Genomic DNA, 25,616 nt, shown 5'->3' with positions numbered 1-25,616 from the left:
TGTCATTCATAAATACAAAATTTTATTTGCACTTCATTAGTTTAGAAAGACCACAATGTTTTTCAATACCACAACATTCAGGACACACCAAGTTATTCAAATATGTAACTACTGATTTACCACAGCTAAACTAAACAGTGCATTTTAATAAAAGATATACCAAAGATATAATCACAAATTCATTATCAGACAAAAACCTAACACAGTATTTGCTTGCTGGGAATAATTTCCACCATTAGGAAAGAAAATAATTTTACCTTAGGTTCCCTTCCCCCCCAACCCTACAGGTGTTCAGACAAATACACAAATATATTCCTTAACACAGGAAAATGTATAATCTTTTTTTTTTTTTTCTTTTAAAGAATTTGTCTAGGACAGCAGCATTGCTTTTTACACCTTCTTTTAGAGCTTGAATATATCGTCATTCTTTTATTGAAACTCGATGATTCCTGCAACCAAGTTTACGCTTATGCAGAAAATTATATATGCTACTTCGGAGTGCAATCTTAGATCTGCACCAGATGTGATGTCTTGGTACACAAATAAAGGTTGCAGCATTAAACAAAATAAATAAAAGACTGCCAAAAATTAAACTTAGCTTTTCAATAAATCCAGTCAGCAGAGGATGCTACAGCCAAAAATGTTTTCACTACATTAAAAGGAAACATAATGATGATTATGGAAGCTTTGTACATAAAGTCCTCTGTTTTTAAAAAATTTGTCTTTAAAATAGTTAGCAAAGCACCATATACTTATCTTCATACCAGAAGAGCTTCTGCCTGCCTGTTTATAATAACAAGAACTATTACAACATTTATGTCAAGAATAGGTATAGATTTAATTTCTCCTCCTCCACGACTGGAAGTGTGGTAAACCCCCACCGACTGTACAGTATTTATAACACTGGGGCAATAAATGAGACATCATTGTGAGGGAGAGGGGTAATAATTAAATGTTATAGCTGAATCCTACACAGGATTGCATATTTGCATATTTACAAGTTAGTGTGTAGCTCTGACTCGAATAACAAAGTGCAACAAGAAACTGCCAAATGATTGTAGTGCAGAGTAGTACAGATACTTTCTTTACCCTCCTGCTCCTATTTTCACCCTGTATGGAGTAACAAGTCAACAGCAACGGACATGTGGTCTTGGAGGAGGCAGTTCTGGTGGGATTTCTGGCTCTGGTTGCAGGGACAGGATACTGTTGGACAATTCATTTCTTATAACGTCCAGTGGCATCTTAAAGAAAAGAAAAATCACCCGTAAACACTCATCTGCATAGAACTCAGCACAAAGAGCTTGTTTCAAGAGTTCACTGTCAGGCAAAGCCTCAATTTCAGGATCTCTTGGTCCTTATTAATGAACTACATTTGGATAAGCTAAGAATTTATTTCAGAAAAAAGTTACACGATATACTGTCAAAATAAAGCTACTTCCTAAACCAATTGCAATAAATTACAACAGAACTGCCTGCAAATGAAAGCAAGCAAATGTACAGTCAGCTGCTGATATATAGTGAATTTATAGAAAGTATAGCAAATGGGAGCAGATATTTACCAAATTCAACAGCAGAATCTGTGAACTACATCATACCCACTGCACATTAACCAAAAATTTTACCCTCTATGTTCTTCCAAGAAGTACTTGCAGTCATTATTTAAACATTGACCACTTAATGTGGTCAGAGGAACTACCACCTGAGTATTTTACCTTTCTCAGAATGTCATCAACAAGTTTTAGAAATATTTCATCCACATTAAAATTATCCTTGGCACTTGCTTCACAGAACCGCATCCCAGTTATTTGCTGTGCAAACTGATGGAAGAGAAAGGAAAATAACTACATGAAGATACACACAAATAGAAACAAACAGCAAACATGCACTCATCACAAAACCTTCAAAAAAAAATCCAAAAACCAACTTTCCCCAAATCTGCGACTGAAGTTTTACTGAATTAATAATCCTGAAACACATACAGCTAATTTTCACTTAAAATTGGTTTCCTGGAAAAGTGGGCTGCATTTATCCAGACTTAAATCTGAAAAATTAATGTCTTCAGTTGATGTGGATTGCTGTAAACTGCCAAAAAGCAAGCAGTTTTCAGAAGAGTTTATCTCGACCTTATTATTAAAATGCAGAAAAGGGAAGTGCAGATGTAAGAATTAGTCTTGACTTTCTAACAGAAAATGCTTCATTTCCAAACATGTGATGGGTAGCTGAAGGGAAACATCTGTGAATGTCCATACTGATAGCGTCCTCATCAAGATGGTGTTCCAAGTGTCATGCTAAACTCTCTTGTCAGGTTTCTTACCACTTTTGGAGTTGTAAGAGAACAAAAGAAACACAAAAACAAAGGTGACCCAAGCAATCAAGCAGGGCTCTTGCCTATAATAAAAAACTACTGAAAAGCAAATGTCTGGAAGAAGGCTCACAAAGATGCCTTGAGTAAAGATACCTTCACTTGTGACTCAAGTCTTTACCATATGCTCTTTCAGAGCCCAAAAAGGAGTATTCCCCACACTATTCTGTAGTGTACACCAGCTTGTAGTTTATTCTTTCTTTAGCGCAAAGACACACTGCCCCAACAGGAAAGCATGGAATTGCACGCTCTATAAAAGTAAGTAAATACCATCTAGATTTTGACAGAACACCATCACTCTCAATATGTTCCTTTGGTCTGGTACTCTGAACAAGACCGGCAGCATCGATGCCACAGCCATTTTGCTTCTAACAGTAACCAAGGATTTGGTTAGACCTGTTCTTACCTTTTCTCCCTGCTGTCGAGTAATCTCTCGCTCAACCTCACAGTCCAGTTTATTTCCAACTAATAGAAGCTCTGCATCTTCTGAAGCATACTGCAATTAAAACAATTTTAATTAACTAAACCTAGGAATGTGAGATTTTGCAATGCAAACACCATATTAAAAAGGGCAATTGCTCTACTAAGTAAGGAACCACATGCCTACACAGTTTCTATGTAAAAGCTCTTCCCAAACTTCATTTCAAAATTTTCCAGTTTCAATTTTTAAATTCCATTTTAAAAACATGACTTGAGAACTAGCTGTTCTAATTTATCTCAGAATGAACATAACCTTATTTCAAAGGCAGGAAATTATTTTTTTTATTTCTCGCAGTGCACAGGTAAATGAGTAATGTTACATATTTCCACTGACACTTCCAACTGGGACAGTTCTAGTTCAAGGAAGCAGGAATGGACATTTTGCAACAAAAACATAACAATGTTAAATCCTGGCTAAAAGAATCCAGCAAAAATTAGGTGGCATTAGATTAATAATCGTATACGAACGTTGTCGAAAGTCTTACAGAGTACCTTTGAGGAAAAAAATTGTTTCTTAAAAAAAATGTAAAAAGAAAATACTGAAGGCCTACCTTATCAATCATTTTCATCCATTTTGGTAAATCGTCAAATGTTTCCTTCTTGGTGATATCATACACCAAAATAATTCCCTTGGCACTTCTGTAATAAGCTGAGGTAATGCTGTTGAATCTCTCCTGACCTGCTGTGTCCCTAAGAAGCAGCAGCAAACATTGGCACAAATATTTCACCAGTTTGCAAAGTACAGAATAACTTTGTTTACATTATAATAAAAACACCCCCACACAAATTAGACACTTTTATTGAACATTTCCTTCCATATGTGAGAATTTCAGGCCAAAAAAATGGAGCAGTGCTTTCCATTCTAAAACATTTTCATCTCAGGACTACTTATCCCATACTAACTTCACCAAGAAAGGCCACCAAATGGTTCTATAGGTGTCTGAGAATGAAGCTGTCTGATGAAAATGTACCAGCAGATGAAGCTGGTTTTGTGTGGCTGTGCGGTTTTTTTCGGCTGAGTTTTTGTTTGTTTGTCTGGGGTTTTTTGTTTGATTGATTCTTTTTGGTTTTGTTTTCCCAATAGCCCTGAAAATATGAAAAAATAAATGGATCCATGCTTATCAATCACAGCTGGACAGCCAACTATGAAATGGGCAATGCTTTGATCATTATGATTCAAGTTTTCAGAGCCTTTTTGGATCAACCACAGCAATTCAGCCACGGTTCTAAAACTAATGCAGAAGCTACTAGCAGAAGTGAATAAAATGAGAGAGCAACCACTACGTGGCACGGCTTTTGAAAGCAGATACCTGGCTTTCACGCTTATAGCTACTAATCTGAGGTGTCCAGATAAGCTTTCCATTCTCACTTTCAGAATTGTATGTATTTCAGACAGGGTGCATCTCCACTGGAGACTACTTTCCAGCAACAACACCATGTTGCCTGTACTAGCTATGGCTTCTAATCCAAAGCAGATGAGACAGAAGGGTTATTTTTCATTGAACCATGAAAACTCATGAACTGCTTTTAATCATAGCATCAAGCCTACTTATGGAAGATTTTTGGCAGTTGTACTAAAACAAAATAGCTGGTACATATCCTAAGTCTTAAAATGTGACTGGTATCACAGCTGCAAAGTAAGTTATATGGCACTCCAAAGCAATCAAACATTTGCTGTTTGAGTTCAGCCCCCAGAATCAATAAATAATTTTGGTATTTCACTGCTAGAGCAAGCAGATGGACCCAAATTACGAGCGGATGGGGGAAAATGTGTGCATGTGTGTTGTGGCTCAGAAGTTCAAAGGAACCCTCTTCAACAGTCACATTTTAGACAAAAGGAGGAAGAGGAGGATGAATTTGGGAATGAGATCAACAATGGAGACCTGTAACACTTGTTACCAAAATAAGGGTCATGTTCACAAAATGTCACATCAATTGCCCTGAAGGAATTGTTTTAAAATCTATGCACAACAAGCAGTAGAAAAAACTACAAATCTATCTCACTCTTCACAAAATCTTTAAGAGTTTTAACTAAGTTTTAAAAGTGAAGTATTTTCTCCTGAAATTGCCACAAGTGTACTTGACAGCAACAAGTATTTGCGAGTGATTTCACAAAGTAAAGCTGTGTCCACTAGAAAAATATCTGAAACCTCTGCTTCACAGCCTGTGATGTGGATAAAACATTGACTACTACTTCACTGCAAGCCAATGGGATGGCACTAAGGGGCAGAAAAAAACATCCATTTTTATTTTCTTTTTATTCAAATCCCGTTCTCTACTCCGAACTGCAGAATTACATTCATACAAACCTTTGGGGCCCTACAGAGGTGAAAACAGTTTCAAAAGGTTCAAGCTCTAGTAGTATTTCAGACGAGTTTTAGATGGTTAATTGGTTGGTTTATCACTAATAGGGCATTTTTATTAAAGCAATAAAGTTCTGGCAGCTGAAATTGCATATATAAGTATTACTCAGAGCAAGTAACTCTACTTGCTCTTCCATTACTTCTTCACTATGGTCAGATTTATTTTTTGAAAGGTCTTTTTTGACATTCACTCATTGAAAGATTTAAAAATTCTAATACGAACCGTTGATTTTCCACATATGGATAACATTGCTTCAGTGTTTATCAACAGAATTCTCCAAATTATGACCTTGTACAGCAGCCCCTGCCATCTGTTGCTAATCCAGCCTACTGATCAAGTGTATTGAGATCCCTTTAGTTCAATTTTTCTGAGCAGACAGAACTAGGCAACAGGTGGAAGGGCATACCTGATGTGGATGAATGCATCAACTCTAGCTTTGGCCAGAGTAATGGAAAAAGCTTATTTTTTTGCTGGCCAGTCTTCCCCCGGAACTCTGTGCCCCTACCAGAACACAGAAATAAAGGGGCTATTTCAGAGTCACCTGGCTGTGCCTTCAGGTCAGCGCTAAGGACCTTTAGCAGCTCCATCACAGAGGGGCTACCCACGTACCACGTCACTCAGTTCATCCATTAGAAAAACGAGAGGGGAAATAAACACAGAAATGTTCAAGCACCCTCTCTGAAGAAGTCAGCAACACACTGGAGAAGCCTTGGGGTAGGCGATGGAGCCAACTATGCAACATCGCACTCTGCCAGCTCCAACGATCTCCAACTCCATGTTTCCTCCAGCCTGCTGAGTGCTGTACCTCCAAGTCTACTGGGTACTATCACCCTCTCCTCACCCCACAACACCCTCAGGCTCTTTAAAAGTTTATAGTATTCCCAGGATGCTGCTCCTCCCTGTAACCTCAGGTTCTCTGCTTCCCTTCATGTAGGTTGCTCACCCAAATATCACACAACGTGATGTGTAGTCTGGCTTGCTGGCTTATCAAGACACACCACACACTGTGGCCCGTGCAAAATGCCCATGGACAGGCTGGCTGCCCACTACATGTGTTAAATGGCCAGATGGCCACTGAGTGTCACCTGCCAGTCGTGCTAATTACAGTGGATTATGGTTGACTTTGCCTCACTTTAAGTCATTGACTTCCCCACACTTCACACAACCAGCGCTGCTACTGCCGCAGCAAGTTCAAATGAAACCAGTCAACAAGTTTCTGACTGTAAGCCTGACATTCTAATCCTCCTTTCCTTTGAAAACTGGAAGAAAATAAGCTGAATTTGCTGTCTCTAACGTTACACTAACATCACACTATACTTCAAATCAATGTTTATAAATATCTCAAGGGTGCATGTCAAGAGGATGGGACGAGACTCCTTTCAGTAGTGCCCAACGATAGGATGAGGGGCAACAGGCATGAACTAAAGCACAAGAGGTTCCATCTGAATATGAGGAAAAACTTCTTTACTTTGAGGGTGCCAGAGCACTGGAACAGGCTGCCCAGAGAGGTCGTGGAGTCTCCTTTTCTGGAGACACTCAAGACCCGCCTGGACACATTCCTGTGCGATCTGCTCTGGGTGAACCTGCTTGAGTAGGTGGGTTGGACTAGATGATCTCCAGAGGTCCCTTCCAACCCCAACCATTCTGTGATTCTGTGATTCAAATAGTAAGGTGAAAATTGGGAAAAATATTTCTGCAATAAGAAGTTTAGAATGCAACCCCAACCTGCCTAAATAAGTTGTGGTTTGATATCAAGTTGATCTTTTCCATTGAAAAATCTCATCTTCTACCAGGTGCTACCTTCTTTTTCATGAAAATGTGCATTCAGTTCTTCCAATATTGAGGAAAAAAAAAAAGACAACCCGTAATGCAGAGCTACTACTAAAAGAATATCCAACTTAAAGTGCCTTACTTTCATGTGCAGTGCTGGAGCGATTGTTATACTGTTTCATTGATGTATTACACTCCTGCAGCTGGAGTATTTTCGTAAGGATAGCTATTGTAGCACTAGTAGAAAGCTGGAAGAGGCAAGCATTATTTAACTAGGCTAACAGTACACAACTTCACAAATTTCCTAAGTGATACTAAGTGCTGCTCGCTCTTTATTTGCTCTGGTCAGAATCAACATGAAAAACTAAGTCAGTGTAATTTAATTCAAAATCCAGAAGTCCAAATAATGAAATACTACAACCTGATCAATGATTTGGTATCACTGAAAAAAAAAATAAATAACAGCTCACTTCCTTTTTAATGCTAAAAGCAGTTCTCTTTTATTGATTTTTCAAGAAATTGTTCTAATGGAAATCATTAGTATTTCTAAATTGTAATCAGAAACATACAGTCTGACTCCTTGACTATTTATAATCTGCAATAATAGAATCCCACTGCTTGACTGTTTTTCTGCTTCCAAAACAAAAACTAGACATCACTCCAAAAATACAAACATTACACCAAACAAAGGCAAATAAAAAAAAAAACCAAAACACAGAAAGCCCATTTTTAAGTGTTGACATGTCATATTCTCACTATTTCAGGCTGCATAAAATACAATACAAACACAGTTGATCTTAATTAAAATCGGTTTGGATAATTTTTGTTTTACATAAATGTTCTCTGTGTCTATCTAAAACAGTTGCTTGAAACAAACACATGGACAGACTCAAAACTGTCTTTGGCTCTGAAGTTAAATTGGTCTTTTATGACTGGTGGTGTGAAGTGGCAACAGAAAGGAAACATTTTTTTCCACAAATAAAAGTTTAACACTAATTTAACACTTTCACATCTTCTGTGCTTTTATGAAAGCAGGTAAAATTTTAAAAAATTTTTAAAAGTCATTTCAGAGGCTAACTCTACATGTCAAACTGAGCTTTTTCCTCCAATAAAACATGAATATATTTAGGATCTTTTATTTTATGAAATAATTTATTTCAGAGATACTGAGCAGAAGGAGCTGCATTCTGTGATATTCTAGGACAGGTGATCTTTCCCTCAGACTCTCACCCCAGAGATTTTCCAAGATGACAACTGTCTATTAGGAAACGCTGAGCTGGCAGAATGTGAACTTTTTATCAGAATGCACCAATTTAAACAACCTTCAGAAGCAAACGAAGACTGTTTTCTTGCCAGGTTAAACCTGTGGAGATACCAGAGAGCCCCTTTGGCTCCACAGCAGGGAACTGGGCATCTCAGCTCCCAGCAACCAGGTCCTTTTGGAGGGGAAGGCAGAAGTGACACTGCTGCTCGTGTCAGCTGAGCGCCCAGGTTACTGGGGTAAGGGGGCACGGTCACACACCCCACTGTCCTGCTGAGCACCTCCCGGCACACCTATGCTTCAAATCAGAAAAGTGGGGTTCCTATTATTTAGTCTGGGTTTCAGGCTTTGAAAAGCACTGATTCATAGATGCTCAGATACTTCGCTATCCAGTTCTGGTTACTGCACCCCACGGCTGCCCTGCCTGCACACATTCTCACTGAACACATCAGCTCGTTTCAGCCAAGAACTGCAATGCAGAAGCAGATTTGCTGTATCTACGACTTCAGGAAGCCCAAGGGGCACTACTACTGTCCCTGGTGGCACAGGGAAGGTGGATGCTACTCTGTGTCCTCAGTGCTGCTCTACCATTTCATAATCTAAGGAGCAGGAGGTTGGCTCCTGACCCAAAGTCAGCGAAATACGGGAATACTTGCTGTGAGGTAGGAACGCCTTAAGCTAGAGGCAAAAGCAAACACCTCAGTGACCCTTAGTTCACAGTATCCCACTGTGAAAGGAATAGGGGACACAAGTCCAATTTGTGTACTACTAACACTCTACTAACAGCAGCAGGTGTGAAAGCTGCTTTCAAAAGGACATCCTGCACACCTAATTGCTTGATACAGTCAACATAGTACTGCTGGTTTTGATAAATTCAAGTGGTAGAGCTCTGTGGAGAACACTCTGCTGACAGAGTGGTCAGCAGAGAGACAGGTCAAGTGACCATCAAAATACCCCAAGTTAAGCTTTTTTTTAAACTGTTCTTTTCTTGATTTTTGAAGTAGACTCATCAAATGCCTAAAAAAAAAATAAACTTTGATGCTTTGAAACATAACCTTAGTTATTTTAAGAAAACAGATATGCATAAACTTCAGAAATTACCTGTTCACCAAGTAAAAGAGTTTTTTATTGTAAAGTTACTGTAATCATTGCCTCATACTTTCTGGTAGTCTTATGTACAATCTTAGTTCTGTCTCTGCGTAGGAATGAAAGGAGACTGACTTAGGATCAGCCAATGCGACTTAAGTCTGTATTTGTAAACTTTGAAGTGTTTCACTTGGTAAATTGCTTTCCTCTTTTAATCTCACAACTGAAGGTACAATAAGGAGTTGAGGGAACTGGGGCCGTTTAGCCTGGAGAAAAGGAGGTTGAGGGGAGACCTTACCGCTTTCTACAACTACCTAAAAGGAGGCTGGAGCATGGAGGGTGTTGGTCTCTCTGCCAAGTAACAAGTGGTAAGGCTAAAGAAAATGTCCACATGTTGCACAAGGGGAGGTTTAGATTGGATATTAGGAAAAATTTATTCAGAGAAAGTGTTTTCAGGCATTGGAACAGGCTGCCCAGGGAAGTGGAGTCACCATCCCTGGAGGTGTTTAAAAAAAAATGTGAAGATGTGGTGCTTAGGGACACGGTTCAGTGGTGGATTTGACTGTGCCAGGTTAACGGTTGGACTTGATGATCTTAAAGGTCTTTTCCAACCTAAATGATTCTGTGATTCTATGATAATAAGAGTTTATAAATAGGCCCAACAACAGAATTCTGGATAAATTAGCAAAAGGAGTGCTTATCTCATTGCTTTTCCAAAAAAATCAGAAGTATGCCAAGACAGTTTTAAGGATTAAGTATAAGAACAGCAGTTTGACAGCCACTATTGGAAAGAAAGGATGTTGGATTTTATTGTATTTTAAAGTATTCTCTCTTTACACAGTGTTTTCTCCAACATTTTAGCAGGGCTTCACACAGGAGTAACAGTCACATTTTATCAACCTATGAATTTTTAGTAGCTATCCTACCAGCATATTCTCAATATGTGGAAAATAATGGTTTAAACATCTCTTTTCCAACAAAACATCTCTCCTATAAAGTATTTACTCAACATGAAGAAATTGTTTGATAAGCTTAGCACATTTTGTAGCAAGAATGCGTATCAGGTGTACAGTAGCATCTCCATACCAGAATTTTTTTGTTACCTCTGTCAGCTCCAGCAGACCCTGGCTAACAACCGCTGGCTCAACTGCCAGCCTTGTGGTCAGAGGTTTCCAAACAGGGACAGATGATGGATGAAGACATGCCACTGACATTCAAGTGTTAGGTGACTGATGGTACCAAAGATGAAGCAGCAGTTAACTCAGAGGGAAGCAAGACAGACACATGGTGTGACAGACAGAGTTGATGGTGACCTGCCAAGAGGAGTTAGTAAGCTGAATTCACTGCTTCCATGTAGTTAAGAATGAGAAACCACCAGAACATCCCAAAAGTGTAATAATGAGTATATTTAGAGCTTTTTTTCCCCCTTTTATGGATTGTTAGCAGGTTTAACAGTTTAACTGCAATGCCAGTTATGCATCACACTCTGTTAATAAACCAAAGCTAAGCTCCTACATAGTAGTATGTAAGATTAATGTGCAGAACATAGCTGGTTTATTCTCTCATAACAATGTTTATGTGTACTACTACTCTGCAAAACAAGGGAGCTCTTAAGCTCAATAATTCCTAAATAGTAAAAATTGTATTAATCATTTACATGGAGAATCACTATCAGGAAACATGTAACCTGCTCCAGAAAGGAAAAGCTTAGCTCGCACTTTGAGCTTTCTGTAGTAGGACATCGGTACCAGTTAAATTATAGAATCTTATTTGTATGAAAGCTTTTTACTTCTCAGTGCTGTTGAGAGTGGATATTATTTAGTTAGTCTTGAATGCTCTTTACTTTAAAGTTATTTAATACAGCATCAAGGAAACAGCACCGACTGTACCAAGTTTTAGAAAAACAGTTTAGAAAATACTTCACAGTTGTTTTATAATTACTGTTACAATGAAGGTCGGTTTTAAACAGTCCAGAAAATGAAAAAAAAACCAAACCAAAGTGTACTTTCTCTAGTGTCTATTTAACACAGTCACCTTTTGTTGTTTGTAGAACTCCTATTTCTTGTGTAGGTGATATCATTCTTCTAGGAAAAGCGACTTGAGATGCATTAACATTTCAGTACTTACATTCGTGTCCTATTTCTAATTGTATATCTCCTTCCCCTCTCCACAGAAGTCTAAGAGCTATTTAATTTTGCTTAAGTCTTGTGGGAATGGAGGAGAGGAGGAATACGGTAAGAGCTAAACCAGCTTATAACAGTTAATAGTATTAGACAAGCATATTAATTCATGCTAGAACATAAAAATTAAAACATACTGCTGGTTGCACATTTGTTTTACTTACCAGATTTGTAATCTAATTTTCTTTCCTCTTAGCTCTACTGTTTTGATTTTAAAATCAACACCTATAAATAAAATACAGTAAACAGAAAAGGAGGAATAAGAAGCAAAAGTAATGAGGGTGTAATTATTTTTTTTTTAATTTTTTTTTTAGTATCAACTTGTAACAGTCTGAACAAGCAGAAGGATTTGCACCACTGTGCGTCACCTCAAGAACATCATGGGGATTTGACAACCGCTATACAGTCTGTGAGCCACCCAGTTTGGCAGCATCACAACATAAACCTTCCACTTTGTGCAACACTTGCAGCAGCAGGTAAACCCAACATAACAATAAAACAACAGGCACAGTGGTTTTTTCCTCCCCTGTTCACCTTGACTGTCAGGGACAAGCCTTCTCTACTCCCAACTGGCACAGATGCCCCTGAGGCATGGAGTGAAACCAGACCCTCCACACCAGTTTTGCTGCCTGTGAAGTGGGAACAATATACATCTGATTTCCAGGCTGCAAAAACATCTGTAAAGTACTTTAGTAGAAGTGCTGGAATAATGGTTGGTTTATGAAGAAGATTTTCAGCACTGTCACTCTTAATTCCTGAAAACATTTATTAGCAAACTACTTAGATTTAGAGAGGGTATTTGACTTGAAAAATTTCTTTTATACCTGTATGGTACTTTTATCCAGCATCTCAAAACTCCAGCCACATTTTGAATGCATGCTAAATATCAAAGATAGAACCATGAAGACTTTGTTATACAGAAAGATCTTTTCTACAAAAAAAAAAATAATGCTGGCAATCAACATGTAAGACATACTACAGTCAAACAATACCCAGACAGAAAAAGATTACCACCTCAACTACAAGAATCTTTCAGGGTATAAATGTCCTAGAATATCATAACATTTGTAGATTGTGAACTTCCTCAGTTTAGTATACATTTCTATCAAGATTTTTGCTTCAGTTCTTCTTTCTGAACAGCAGTGCTAAATCAAAAAGGAGGAAATAAAAAGACAAGAGAACATGATTCAGACTAGTACACTTAAACTCACACAGAAGCGAAGAAGCATAGTGTGCTGGAAACACTTTTGCTGTTTCACATACAGTTGCATATCAAGGATAGGGATGGAAGTGAAGAAGAAAAAAATATTTTATTTTCTCTAACAAATACTACACATTTTCCTAATGTCTACCCTTGTAAAAGCTGAGTGTTCCTGCTGATATTGTTAGAGTCAAGACTGGACTATAACTGTGACAGAAAGGACTTAACTTGGTCTGTATGCAAAGCCTTTCAAAATGCCTGAAAATTTAGCTAGGGGGAAAAAAAGTGCATTTTGCATCCTGAAAACCAGCTACACATTGTTGCCTTGGCATTTATTTTGAACTTCTTTTAAAGATAGTTATGTCTGTAAAGTTGTTGGTATGAGACAACAAAATGGGCTAAGTTTTAAAAAACAGATACACTTTATTAACTGACATGTAAAGGATACATTCAATTCTATTCTCAGTTTGCAAAGCAGGTTGCCACTGTTCCCCTAGACTAAAGACATTGAAGGATCATTGATCATCATTCTCCTAAACGAAAATCCCTTCAAACAGCTTGCAATTGCACATTACACAGCAATAAAAATATTGGTTATCACCACAACATTTGTCCTCCTCCACGTCCTTAAAAGTGTCTGGCACATTTATTCACCAATTCTTGGAGAGCTATTCAGGACATACGATGCTTACACTTCACTTACCAAAAAGTATCACATTCAAAACCCAGTAGAGTTCTCAGGCAATACAGAAGCTAAAGCATTACACTGATTTGTACTACACAGTCTACAATTTTAATGGCAATTTTCAAGTATTCATATGCAAATTGCGAAAAAAATATTAGCATTATTTTAGAGCATTTATTAATCCTAACTTTAAGAAATGTTTTTCTCCACTCTTGAAAAACCATCTGTGTTAGTATAAAAGCAGAAGAAAGTGAAATGATCCAGCTATACTCTAACATCCAAAATGTGGGAAATCAGAATTCCTGTAATTACCACTTCTATTAACAAGTTCTATTCTTCTATTACCAGTTCTATTAACAAGGTTGTTTTTTGTTTTGATATTTTTTTTAATAAACAGATCCATTTCTACTATTAAAAGCCTTTTCTCTATATAAATGCATTTAAACTATAAAATGTAATTGTCTTAATGGTCACAGCTTTGTCTACCACAAGACAAACTTTACTTGCTAAGGAGATAATCAGTATTAACTGAAATTGCTTCAAACCTCTCCCTTCCTCAAGGAAATTTGAACATAATTGTCCACGTCTCAACGCCAATTCCCAGTCCTCCCATTATCTCATACACAACATGCTATATGATTTGCCATTTATATGAGAACTCAGGTTAAAAAAAAAAATAATGTTGCTTTTCTCTCCTACAGAAACATAAATAGTAAAAATAATCCATGATGCTCATACAGGTGGATATACTCACCTTAGGCTAACAATTAAACAATTATACTTGTAGAGGAGCTTGATCTGAGCAGAGAGAGAATATAGCTCTGCTATGTAAAGAGAAACTCTGTTGTCGTATGAAAAGAGAGTCTAACCCATTTCTGATCCAAAATCATGAATTAAAAACCATTACAGGAATTTCATGCAAGTTTCACCAACAAAATATTTTTATTTTTACAGAAGAGGTTTATACACTGCTGTCTTGCACAAACTAAGGAACAAAACCAGTTTATTCTGTTTTTTTAAATGGAAAAATAATGAATCATGCAGAGAAAAATCCAACTTTCTTATAAAGTAAATTTTCAACTTGGCACTTCCTGGGACTAAATGAAATGAAGTAGCAAAGTCTAGTATTAAGGAGATTTCAAAATAAATAGTACTTCAACAGCATTCTTATTTCAAAGGTAGATCTTTCACTTAATCATCCTAAACTCATGCCACGAAACATCTCCCTATTGTCAAATTTTGCAACGAACAATGCAACCAGTAGCAGCTTTGGAAAAGCACATTATTCTACGGAACTGTTTGAATCATTTAACACTTAAGCCAGAGAGCTTGCCAGAACGAAGCAAAGGTTGCTCAGCTGCTCTTTATAATCAGTAATGCTCTGCAAGCATCAACACGATACCAAAAACTTCATGTCTGTCAATACTGAAGGAAAAAATCTGGCCACTTTCCTTTTGCACATGAAGAAACAACTTCCTAAGCCTGTCAGGTTTCATTACCATAGTTCACCATAGACCTGCCAAAGGTGGCACTTTGACTTTACATACAGAAATGGTAATTTAGTTAAAGCAACAACACAATTATTTGTTTTTCACTTCAATTTCCAATATCATCTGGAGTTAAGTTCAATGAAGCAAATTATTTAGCTTGATTAACATCAATGAAAATACCTAAATGAAAAGTTTTGCTATCCATAAAATTACTCCAGCTATTAAAAACAAGAGGAAAAATAGTCTCTGAGAGTCAATTGGGAAACTAACACTTTCCACTCTACGGAAGACAAATACTTCTTAGTTGTAAGTGACATTGAGAGTTAGACAACTGCACCTTTTCATTCACACATGCTAAGCCAGTCTTGTATGTTCTTTATATTTGCAGTTGTAGAACACAAGGTTCAGACCAGCTGCTGAAAACTCCCATTATTCAGCAAAATAACTGCAAACTGTTCTTTTAAGCATCTCTACTCAGCACAGGATAGAGGGGGTTATTAAGCCTGCTCTTATAAACGGTGGGGGTTTTTTAAGAAGTGCTTTGTAATGCTACAGTGTTGATGCCAGCAATATTTGATGAATTCTTTAAAATCTTTGCTTCGACAAACTCTTAATTTACAGTTGTTCTGAGTAAGATGTGTCTTTCCTGGTCTTGTTAAAACTAATTCTTAGATCTGTTAAGTACAGGCAAATTGTCAGAATTTTTTCCAAGTTCCACACTGTTTGTAATGATACTGGTAGTCCTTGCACAGCTACTACTCCCTCTAGGCAGATCCCAAAACACAACTAACAGCTGAGTTTATTAAACTCGTGCATTTGTTCCATGTTCAGTCCCGGCACAGCTACACCAACACGTTCCCCACCACACGCCTCCAGTAGGGCAGGTATCCCTTTAGGATATCAACGCAAAACTGCCACTTAAGCACCTTGTGTCCTTAATTATGCAAACAGAACCAAGGTCATGGTTTTATATATAGTTCAACAAACTAGAGGAATCAATAATTACTGTTGTTATGGTTTCAGCTGGGATAGAGATAATTTTCTTCCTAGTAGCTGGTACAGTGCTGTGTTTTGGGTTTAGAATGAGAAGAATGTTGATAACAAACTGATGTTTTAGCTGTTGCTAAGTAGTCAAGGACTTTTCAGCTTCCCAAGCAGTGTCAGGTGATCAAGAAACTGGGAAGGGGCACAGCCAGGACAACTGACCAAAGGGATATACCATACCATGTGATGTCATGCTCAGTCTATATTTGGGGGGAGGAAGGGGAGGGCATTTGGAGTTATGGAATTTGTCTTCCCAAGTCACTATTACACATGATGGAGCCTGGCTTTCCTGGGGATGGCTGAACACCTGCCTGCTCATGGGAAGTGGGGAATGAATTCCTTGTTTTGCTTTGCTTGTGTGCGTGGCCTTTGCTTTACTTATTAAACCATCTTTATCTCAAACCGTGAGTTTTCTCACTTTTACGTTTCTGATTCTCTCCCCCATCCCACTAGGGGGAGAGAGTGAGTGGCTGTGTGGGGCTTAGTTGCCGGCTGGTGTTAAACCACAGAACTGTTGACAAGTGCATTAAATCTAAACAACACATCTTATCAAAATAAGGGATTTTAAAAGGCTCTCTTTAGCTGCTACACCACCAGCAAACTATTGTTGGTTTGCATGCTACCTAGTTTGCATTTTAAATGCCCACTGCCTAATTTATTGTCAAGAAACAACCAAATGTACACATGCCAGTGGAGCCAACAAGTGCTTGTGTTTACAATGATAGTCAATTGTGACCTCTGCTCAGTCAAAGTGATGTGTGGGGAACCAAAAGGCTTATCACAATCTCCCCTTCCATTAAAAAGTCGGCCTCCTCTCCATACATTAGGCTTGTATGGACCACAGGCAATCAATGCGTTCAATATTTTCTAAAATTATTACATTCATACCATGAGTACATCTGGACCATCAGCTCTCTTTCTATGAATTAAAGGTATGCATTTTAGATGTCAGATTTTAACCCCCATTTTTCTCTGAAAAGGCCTTTTTCAGGAATCCAAACACACACCCCATAAGACATAATGAAAAAGGCACAAAAATATAGATCTCAGATTCTGGTTTTGTTTCTGATTTTGTATCTATTAAGCATTTCAAAGTATACTGATTCAGTTTGCCCCACCACTTCAAACTGCAAATGAGCAGCTGCCCTCTCCCCACAGGCTACATATATGTCAAATAAGGCATTAAGTACAGTAGCACTTATGTAGTGTATGTAAGGTAAGCTTATTAGTTAAGGATTTTCAAAATTTTATACAAAACACATTGTTTTTGTTAATAGCACATGAGCTTTAGATTAAAAATATGCTTCATGCAAATGAGAATGTCTATTACAACATGCACTCAACTGACATGCTTTTTCCAAGGAAAACAAAGAGCTAGTAGAAGTGTTTTTAAAATCAGATTAAATGCACAGCTAAGCAAACTGTCTGCACTCCTTTCAAAAATAAACAGCCTTAAAAGAAAGAGAACAGGCACTCAAAATAGAAGTGCACTAATGAAGTTCTAGATAAGGGCAAGTCGGTGAGGATGACGTATCTTGTCACTGAACCAAACTTGGGACTGTTCCAAATTTGAGACTGAAATCCAACAAAAACAAAGCCTAGGCCAGAACAGATTAGACTATATTCATTTCTCACCCCAAACAGGAACTAAAAGTTATCTACTAAAGCGTAAACTAAAACACACACAACTGGGTCTACCCTCTCGCTTTAAAATAATTCATGTAGAAATAAAACAAATAGTGAAAAAACTTCTTACTATGCATTTTGCATTTAGGTGTTGTGGGTTTTTGTTGTGGCAAAAAAAAAAAAAGGAAGTGGAAACCATTTTGCTTAATGCACACAGAGTGACCTTTCAGAGGCCAAGATTTCCTGATAACTAAGTTAAGGGAGGAGCTGGGAAAACAAATGCAAATAGAGCACAAAAAACCCCTCCAACTAAAATCAATTCCAATAGATTAAATTTTCAGAGGTCTATTAGTGATTTGCATCAAAGCAATTCAAACAGTGAAAAATAATCAGACCACATTTAAAGAAACAATCAGTTTAAAAATTCAGAGGTTGCATACTAATTAACCATTAGAACAGACACATAACTCAAAGACTACAACACTTTATTTAATTTGGACAACTGACAGCATTATACAGACAAATTTTCTTACTTCTGCTACAATTGATGACTGAGGTCACATGCTTCTTGAGGTAAGAACCATCTTTGTTAGTCCTGGTCTGTAACTAAATACAATACAATACCCGCACCTATCCAGAAACCACCAAAGTCATTGAAAAGATGCAACAGCTTCAATACTGATTTCTACCATCTTGTTTGTGGGTGGAAGCAACCAACAACAAAAGTTACATGGAGGGGAGAGGGGAACACTGCAAAAACTGTTTAAAGAAAAAAAAAAAACCAAACAGAACAAAATCACAAAACATTATATCTTAGTTTAATTGAAGCTATAGGATATGCAGTTAATTTTAAAACACACAAAAGCAGACATACCTCTTTCAGAATTCATGTTATAAATTTAAAGGTAATAAAAAGAGTTTTGGAAGCATTAAGTGTTAGTCATATATGAGCCAGTTTGGAGATTATTTTAGAGGCAGGTAATGTATGTTGTTCGTGAAGCTTCAGTGTGTAATTCTAGAACAATTAACATGCAGCCATTTGAGACTGCTTGCCTAAAATAAAAGTCTACCCCTATCTCAACTGGCAACTGTGCTACAGACCAGAATTAAACAGATACACCAACAACAGGGGGGGAAAAAAAAGGTAATATACATGCAGCGACTAAATTTTGGAGGTGTAATTATAATGATTTTTTAGGAACTCCAGTGATTTTTGAATGTCCGATATACAGCTTCTAAACATCTCAGATGCCTGGTACTTCCAAATTCAATGAGAATGGAGAAAGTTATCATGTCTTTATGTACTTGTGGACAGTAAAATGATAAAATCTTTCACAAAATGTAGGTTTTTTACACAATTTAAAATACTAAATTCAAAGCATGCACTGAAATTTTGGTAAACTGAATGAGGTGCCTTCTTGAACAAGACTTGCTGTAAAAACTTCCGATTACAGAACAGGAAATAACTACCCAACTTGAAAGGAAAACTGAATGTGAAGAAAAATTAACTTATTTGTGCAGTATCCAGATTTTAAAAAGGCAGAATCTATTTCAAAATGAGACTGAATTTAGCATTTCACTTTGGCTATCAAGTTTCTCACTCCTTGAGATATCAGAAGAAATCGGTTATAAAAATACTGCTATCTGCTGTTAAATAGTTGCAATCTTAGCAACCGGGAATGTTAATCATCTTCCTTTAGGGACAGCCTAGTGAACATTGTTTGCAGAGACTTCAGGATTTTTGTGATGAAATGCACTCTAAAAAGTCTGTCTCTTCCATTCTATGGCTTAGCTAAAACCATAATTATTCTGCATAGTGCATGCACCACTTTATTTAAACGAACATTTAAGCTCATAACTCCCAGAAAGAAATAAGAAAGTCCATAACCAAGAATCATATGCCCTATGTCCCTACTTTTTTTTTTTTTCCCTTCTGACGTGCTCAGCTGTTCACAGCGGAGACTGAGTTTGACAGCTGCATTCCACTCTCCTTGCAAACTCAACTCCCCATTTGACACCATTCAAGTGCCCTCTTCATTTTGCCCGTCATTTTACTTGCGTATTCTCATATATGTACTGACTAGGGACTACAAGGTACTCTGACAGTTCTGTGGTGTTGATATAATCCTGAATACTTCTGTCAGCTGAAGTTAACATCTAGTTTACAAACAAAGAAAAAGTCAATTTCAAATTTGCTCCTCTTTGCAACCCCTTGGTAATAAAAACCCCCATGCTTCCCCCAAACACTATTAATGAACCCTGACAATTTATATCGTCTACCTACTACATTTTCCTATTTTAAAATATAGTCTTGTTACCTTATGAGGACTCAAATGATTACACACGGAAGGCAATTGCTGACTACACAAAATGCTGTAAGACATGCTTAGTTGACAGATCCCAGGCAAACAATGACTTTCCAGGTGCCTTCAGTTGCTGTAGCCTCTGGTGCCAATTGGAAGTGACAACGTCGCTCCTAAAGGTGAAAGGCAGCAGCTTCCAGGGACACAGGCTTCCTTTGCGAGCTGCATTTCCTAAAACTAGGGTTATAGAACTGAAAACAAGGCTGGTTCATACATTCTCCCTAATTATCTTAAGGTTTTGTGTAAGACAAAATTGTTTTCTGTTCCAGTTTCCAGCCTCCTATTTATTAACTCCTCTCTATTTGTAGTTTGTCAACTAATTGCAGCACACCATTAATGAGATATTGGTTTGTTTTATTTACGCTATTCTGCACTAGCCAAAAAGCCAATATAATTTCTATACCCACCCCAACTACGTTGTCAGTGTCATGTTATGGAAGGGAAAAAAAAAATATTTCAAGAAAAATTAAAATTAATTATACCTGTCAGAAGGAACCCACAGGCACATACAAGTGTAATAAAAAGATAAATGTTCTTCCAGTTGATGCAAGATGTTTTTCTGAAAATTTTATGTAGATTATTCTTTATCTCAGATCACATCAAATTACTAAACTTGTTTCTAAACCACAATTGTTGTTATGATTTACTGAAAAATTATTTTTCAAATGGTTAGTAAGCCACATACCACATTCACAGTGCTTTTGAGAATAAATCCTGACTGGGTAACTAAAAAACTGAGGAGAGACTTCAAGGGCGGTCCTGAAAGATGACCAATTGATATTTTTAAAATGAACAGGCTGATACTTCTAAGTAAATATAATAATGTTATATGATAAGCTTATGGGAATGAAACTTAACATTTATGTTGTTAGTCCCAATTTGTTAAGATTAAAAAGCATAATGAAGAAAAGGTTTGAATTGTGACAAACCCCAAACATATGTATACACATATAATTATATATGTATATATTTATATATCATATATATGTACACACATTAAAACCAGAAGCTGACTTACTTAAGATTGCTCTGATAAAATATAAACCTAAAGTTTTCACCATTGCTAGTGTTTATTTAATGGACATTAGGCATTTCACATGGACATGGATATTTTAAAATTAATTGCTAGGGAAAAAAACTGCTTGGAAGAAAAAGCTATGGAGCTCTGTAAATCTAATGAGTTCCCAACTTACATACCATTTCACACTGACATCAAAGTAAGGTGCAACAAGGTCAAAGAGTATTTCTTGTGAAGTCAAAGGAGTCTTACACCACAGCACGTTTGCACGCCACTGATCTGGATCCCACAGCCTTCAATTAGTCCAAACCAGATCGTAGGTCACAACATTCCTATCCTGAGTCACAACAAACCTTCCCATTGCAAGCTTAGCTGAGTAAGAAGCTCTACCTGTCACTGTGCTTGTAAACCAGGACTGAAGGAAGCTTCAGCATTTACTACAAGCAGCGCTGCAGCAACCAGCAATGAGCTGGCATGAAGCACCCAAACCGCTCTGATCTCATCAAGGGTAAGGCCTCTCTCCCAGGATGCTGTCAGACCTGGCAGAAAAGAGCTGAAGGATAACACTGGGCCTCAGAAAATTTACATACTAAGCTAGTATGTAAAAGAAAAGCTGAGGAGCTCAACTTTATTTGAGGGAGCAGGAGAGTCAGCCACCTGAGAGGTGAGTCAGCACAGGGCCACAAGTTTGGGTGAGCAGGAACCTCAGGTTCAGAAATTAAAACTCAGAAAGAAGCATAACGCCCACAGCAAAATTAGATGGACAGGGAATACTGCTGAGCACAGGAATTTTGTAGATGTGTCAGGGAAGAAAAGCAGCAGAAAGGCTGGGGATGAGCTAAGACATGGTGGACACAGGTAGGAGAGACAACCACGAGACAGAGCAGTGGTTGGGTAGAAGGTGAGAAGAGAGGCCTCTGACAGATAAAGTGGCTCTGGCAAAAAAGAGGATGAGACCAACACCACTTAAAAGTTAACACATGAATTGCAACAACCTCACTACGGAAATCTGAATTAAGATGTACTTCTTTTGGGACAAGAACTACTTTTGGGAAGGGACAGGGGGAAAGAGAGGGAAGAAGCAAAGGCAAGCACTCTTCCTTCAGTACCCATCTTTGAATCTTCTCACAAATGTGGCAATGAGTATTTATCCACTGCCTTTCAAAACATCATCCTTTTGCACGCCAAATTTGGCATATTTGTTTTTAATTGTCAAGAGTCTGAAAAAACTCCAAGCCACAGTTTTGGATTCTGCTCCTGTGTGAATCATGCAGGTCCAACGGGGGTCAGGCAACAAATCATAAATGGAGATCAAATTTTATTTGAAAAGAAAAAGTATGTGTATTGTGTGTATCTATATGTATATCTTTGTTGACAAAGCTTATATGATGCCAATATTACCCCTGCACAAGCATTATTCCATTACAGAAAATAAGTTACCTTAACTACTCTGGATTTAACACTGTCACGAAGCGAGTAATTTTATATCACTGCAGACACAGAGAAACATTTCTAGAAACAATTTCTTTGCTGAAACAAGTAATAAAACCAAATTATAACCTAATAGTAAGAACAAACATTCAGACTTAGCACATAAAATTGTAAACAGCAACATCCACTTCTCATCTGACAACCACATGCAAAAATCAGTAAATATTTAAGCATACTGAGTATTTTCAGTACTATGTAAATAGCAGATTAAGTAGGCAAAATATTCTATGCAACTAATTTAATGCCCAAAATAAATACATCAAAAGAATTTTAGATCAACAGCACATCGTGTGCCGTTACGAATACTGTGCTGAAATCTGCCAAGCTATTTTTGAACACTTTCAAAGAACTTCAGTATTCTGAGATGAGACTGAAGTCATGTTGATGTGTTTTTATTATAGAATTTACTTTAACAACCTGGCCAGGCAGTCTTCTTAATTAGCATTAAAATACTGTATCTTTTTTAATTGAATCCATACCTCCTCTTTTCAGCAGAAACACTTTATTTTTCAATGACATGGCCTCATTATCCTAAACAGCACTTGGGGCCAGGAGACAGCCAAAGGTTTTGGGCATTTGCAATTCTTCCACTATGGGAGAAGACCTCTGAGTAACCTGTACACTTTCATACAAAAGGTTAAGGTGTTAGATATTGTTCTGGTTTGCTTGTATTTCTCCTGGTTAGGTATAAAAGCAAAAAGGTAAGGTTGAGACCATTAATACCAAGGTAAGGGAGTAAATATGTACTCTAGCATTTTATTTAAAGTACAGCTTTGCTCATATGAGATAGATACAGCAAATTTTAATTATTCTTTTGGCTACATAGTCTTTTGAAATTTAATCTCAAGGCATATTCTGTTTACTTCTTCTGAAATTGGATCAGTCAAGGGGTTTTCAACAATGTTTCAAAACACATTCTTCACTTACAATTCTTGAAAACCACTGCAGTAAGTAATGACAAAGGAAGAGCTTTATGAGTTCAACTGTGTATCAAAGTCTGACCTCAGGTCATTTTGGAGTGTGGGTTATTTTCAATCTACATGAAAAGTAAATAGCAGAAGTTACTTTTTCTGACTCTACTGTGCAAAAAAAGAAGGGTGCAGACAGACTGTGAAAAGCTTCTTAATTTAACAGTCAAAAGACTTGGGAGATTCTCAACAACTTTCAAGTGTAGTCAGAGGACCTTGAAAGAATGCCATTGCTGTGAAGTCTTTCTACATGTATTTTGGCACAAGTTGATTTCCCTATGCTGCTTTATGTTGGCACACTTCGTAAATCAAACATTACGTAATCTTCTGTCTAGCAGCATACCATTTATTTCCTGTTTCTTTTCTAAAATAAGGAAGTTTCTCTGCTTCAATCACTGTCTCAAGTTATCTAGCAAATCAGTTTTGCTCACAAGGCACCAGACTGGAAGGCTGGACCAGGTCTAGAGAACCTCCTCTCACTTCTCAAGATTCACATTGGGAAACCAACCCCAGTTACAGAGAGCAGCCCAGCTTTGAAGAAACCTTTACTGTAGGTCAACCCAAAGAAGACGCATGTGAGTTCAAAACAACGTATAGACCTGGAGAATTTATAAAGAACACATTTCACTATTCTACTTCCTCAGCTGTACCATATATTTAATTAAATCTGTCTGACTACAGAAACCATCAGCATTTCTTCATTACAACACATCGCTTGAGGATTAATGCCTCTGATAGGCGACTGCTCTCTTTCCAACTTCTACAAGTTTAAGTCACCAACTTCAAAGCAAACAATATACCAAGACTAACAGTGCTAATCTGCACTACCAGATTTTTAGAGGACCCACAAAAGAATGAAACAATTGATAAAATACACATTAAAACTAAAGTAAAAGTAACGATATTATTTTGCCATAGAAATATAGTTTTGGATAGCAATAAGTCAACTTCTAAAAGGCAATACAATCACCTTCCATCAGATGCTATAAGTTTCCTCACATTCCAAGGTACAATTAAGCTAAGAACACATATTTTCCAATGAGACAGACTTGACAACCACTTTGCTGCAACACTCAAGAGTTCAACTCCAAGGACAAGACTCTAATAACAATGCAAGCTAACTAGCTTGTTTTCCTCCCTTTACACATCTGTGTATTAAAAGGCAGCAGGCACTAAATTACCTCCAAGGCTTGTACAGATGACTACATCATGAATAAGACAGCACACTACAGAACTAGGAGGTTGCTCTCCAGTTAGTTGTGTGAGAAGCAAAACACACAGCATGCTCAAGAGGTACTACTTTTCAAGAAATAAAACATTAACTTCCTCAGATCTAACATCACAGAAGGTTTCTTGATGAAGGCATAACAGCAATCTGGAGTTAATCAGGCTATGGTCTGGAAGAGTATTTGAAGTGACATCAACTACATTGAATACACACTGTGCAACTTCTCAACTCCCAAAATACTTCTGTTTACCTACATGCAACATCCAAGATTTGTGCATAATAACCCCTGTTACCATCCACCCCTGATTTTTTGTAAACTGTGTTTTTTTGTTTGCGGTTAGTAAGGCTGAAATGGGACACCCAACAACCTTCTAAAAACTTTCAAAGCCAACTAGGGCCTCCACGATCTTTCCACCAAGAGCTGGCAAGTCTGACACCAAGGACTCCACAAACCCACTGCGAAGCGGCACAGGGCGAGGGACCCACCCCGGGGGGGCACAGGGACCACCATGCACCCCCCTGAGGGGTACGAGGGCTGGGAGGCACCTGAGGGGGACAGTCTCCGGCCAGCATGTAGGGAAGGGGCCCGCACTTGGGGGAAGGCAGACGAGGGGCCAGGGTCGGGCCATGCGGCAGGGTGGGCACCGCGGCGAGGACACCCCCCTCCCCGGGTCGGGACGCGGCCGGGCGGGCGCCCTTACCCACGGTGGACTTGCAGGCCTCGCAGAAGGTGTCGTCGGTGAAACGCTCCATGAGGCTGGTCTTGCCCACCCCCCGCGACCCGATGATGATCACCTGCAGCTTGAAGTCGGCCGGGCGCGGCGGCTGCTTCCTGCGGCGGGACTGGCCCCCGGAGAGCGCCGGCGACCCCCCCGCCGAGCCCGCCCCGAGGTCCAGCCCGCCGCCCCCCGCCCTGCGCTGCGGCAGCCCCGAGCCCGGCTCCATCAGCGACGCATGCGGCGCCGCGCTGCCGCCGCGCTCCCTCCCCACCCCCCACGC

The 25,616-nt window shown here is 38.3% G+C and overlaps 1 protein-coding gene across 1 annotated transcript; it reads right to left on the bottom strand.

Annotated features, from left to right (window-relative positions):
* Nucleotides 1-25,616, bottom strand: RAB12 (RAB12, member RAS oncogene family). Its single transcript, XM_082046812.1, has 6 exons — nt 25,319-25,616; nt 11,668-11,728; nt 3,394-3,532; nt 2,769-2,858; nt 1,713-1,817; nt 1-1,241 (listed from the first exon to the last, which is right to left on the bottom strand). The coding sequence occupies exons 1-6, from the start codon at nt 25,560-25,562 to the stop codon at nt 1,128-1,130; spliced, it is 753 nt and encodes a 250-aa protein (XP_081902938.1). The 5' UTR covers nt 25,563-25,616; the 3' UTR covers nt 1-1,127.

The sequence above is a fragment of the Streptopelia decaocto genome (assembly GCF_964273445.1).
Source record: "Streptopelia decaocto genome assembly, chromosome: 2".
Classification (NCBI taxonomy): Eukaryota; Metazoa; Chordata; class Aves; order Columbiformes; family Columbidae; genus Streptopelia; species Streptopelia decaocto.
The sequence above is the reverse complement of the archived record's forward strand: the minus strand, read 5'-3'. Positions and strand labels throughout refer to the sequence as shown.

Bases quoted from the DNA above. Each gene is read 5' to 3' on its own strand.
- RAB12 (XM_082046812.1), bottom strand. From the start codon at position 25,562: ATGGAGCCGGGCTCGGGGCTGCCGCAGCGCAGGGCGGGGGGCGGCGGG. The intron at 2,859-3,393 runs GTAGGCCTTCAG...TTTTAATTGCAG, and splicing joins GGATGAAAATGATTGATAAG to TATGCTTCAGAAGATGCAGA. The intron at 1,818-2,768 runs GTAAGAACAGGT...CTCTTCCATCAG, and splicing joins CTCGACAGCAGGGAGAAAAG to TTTGCACAGCAAATAACTGG.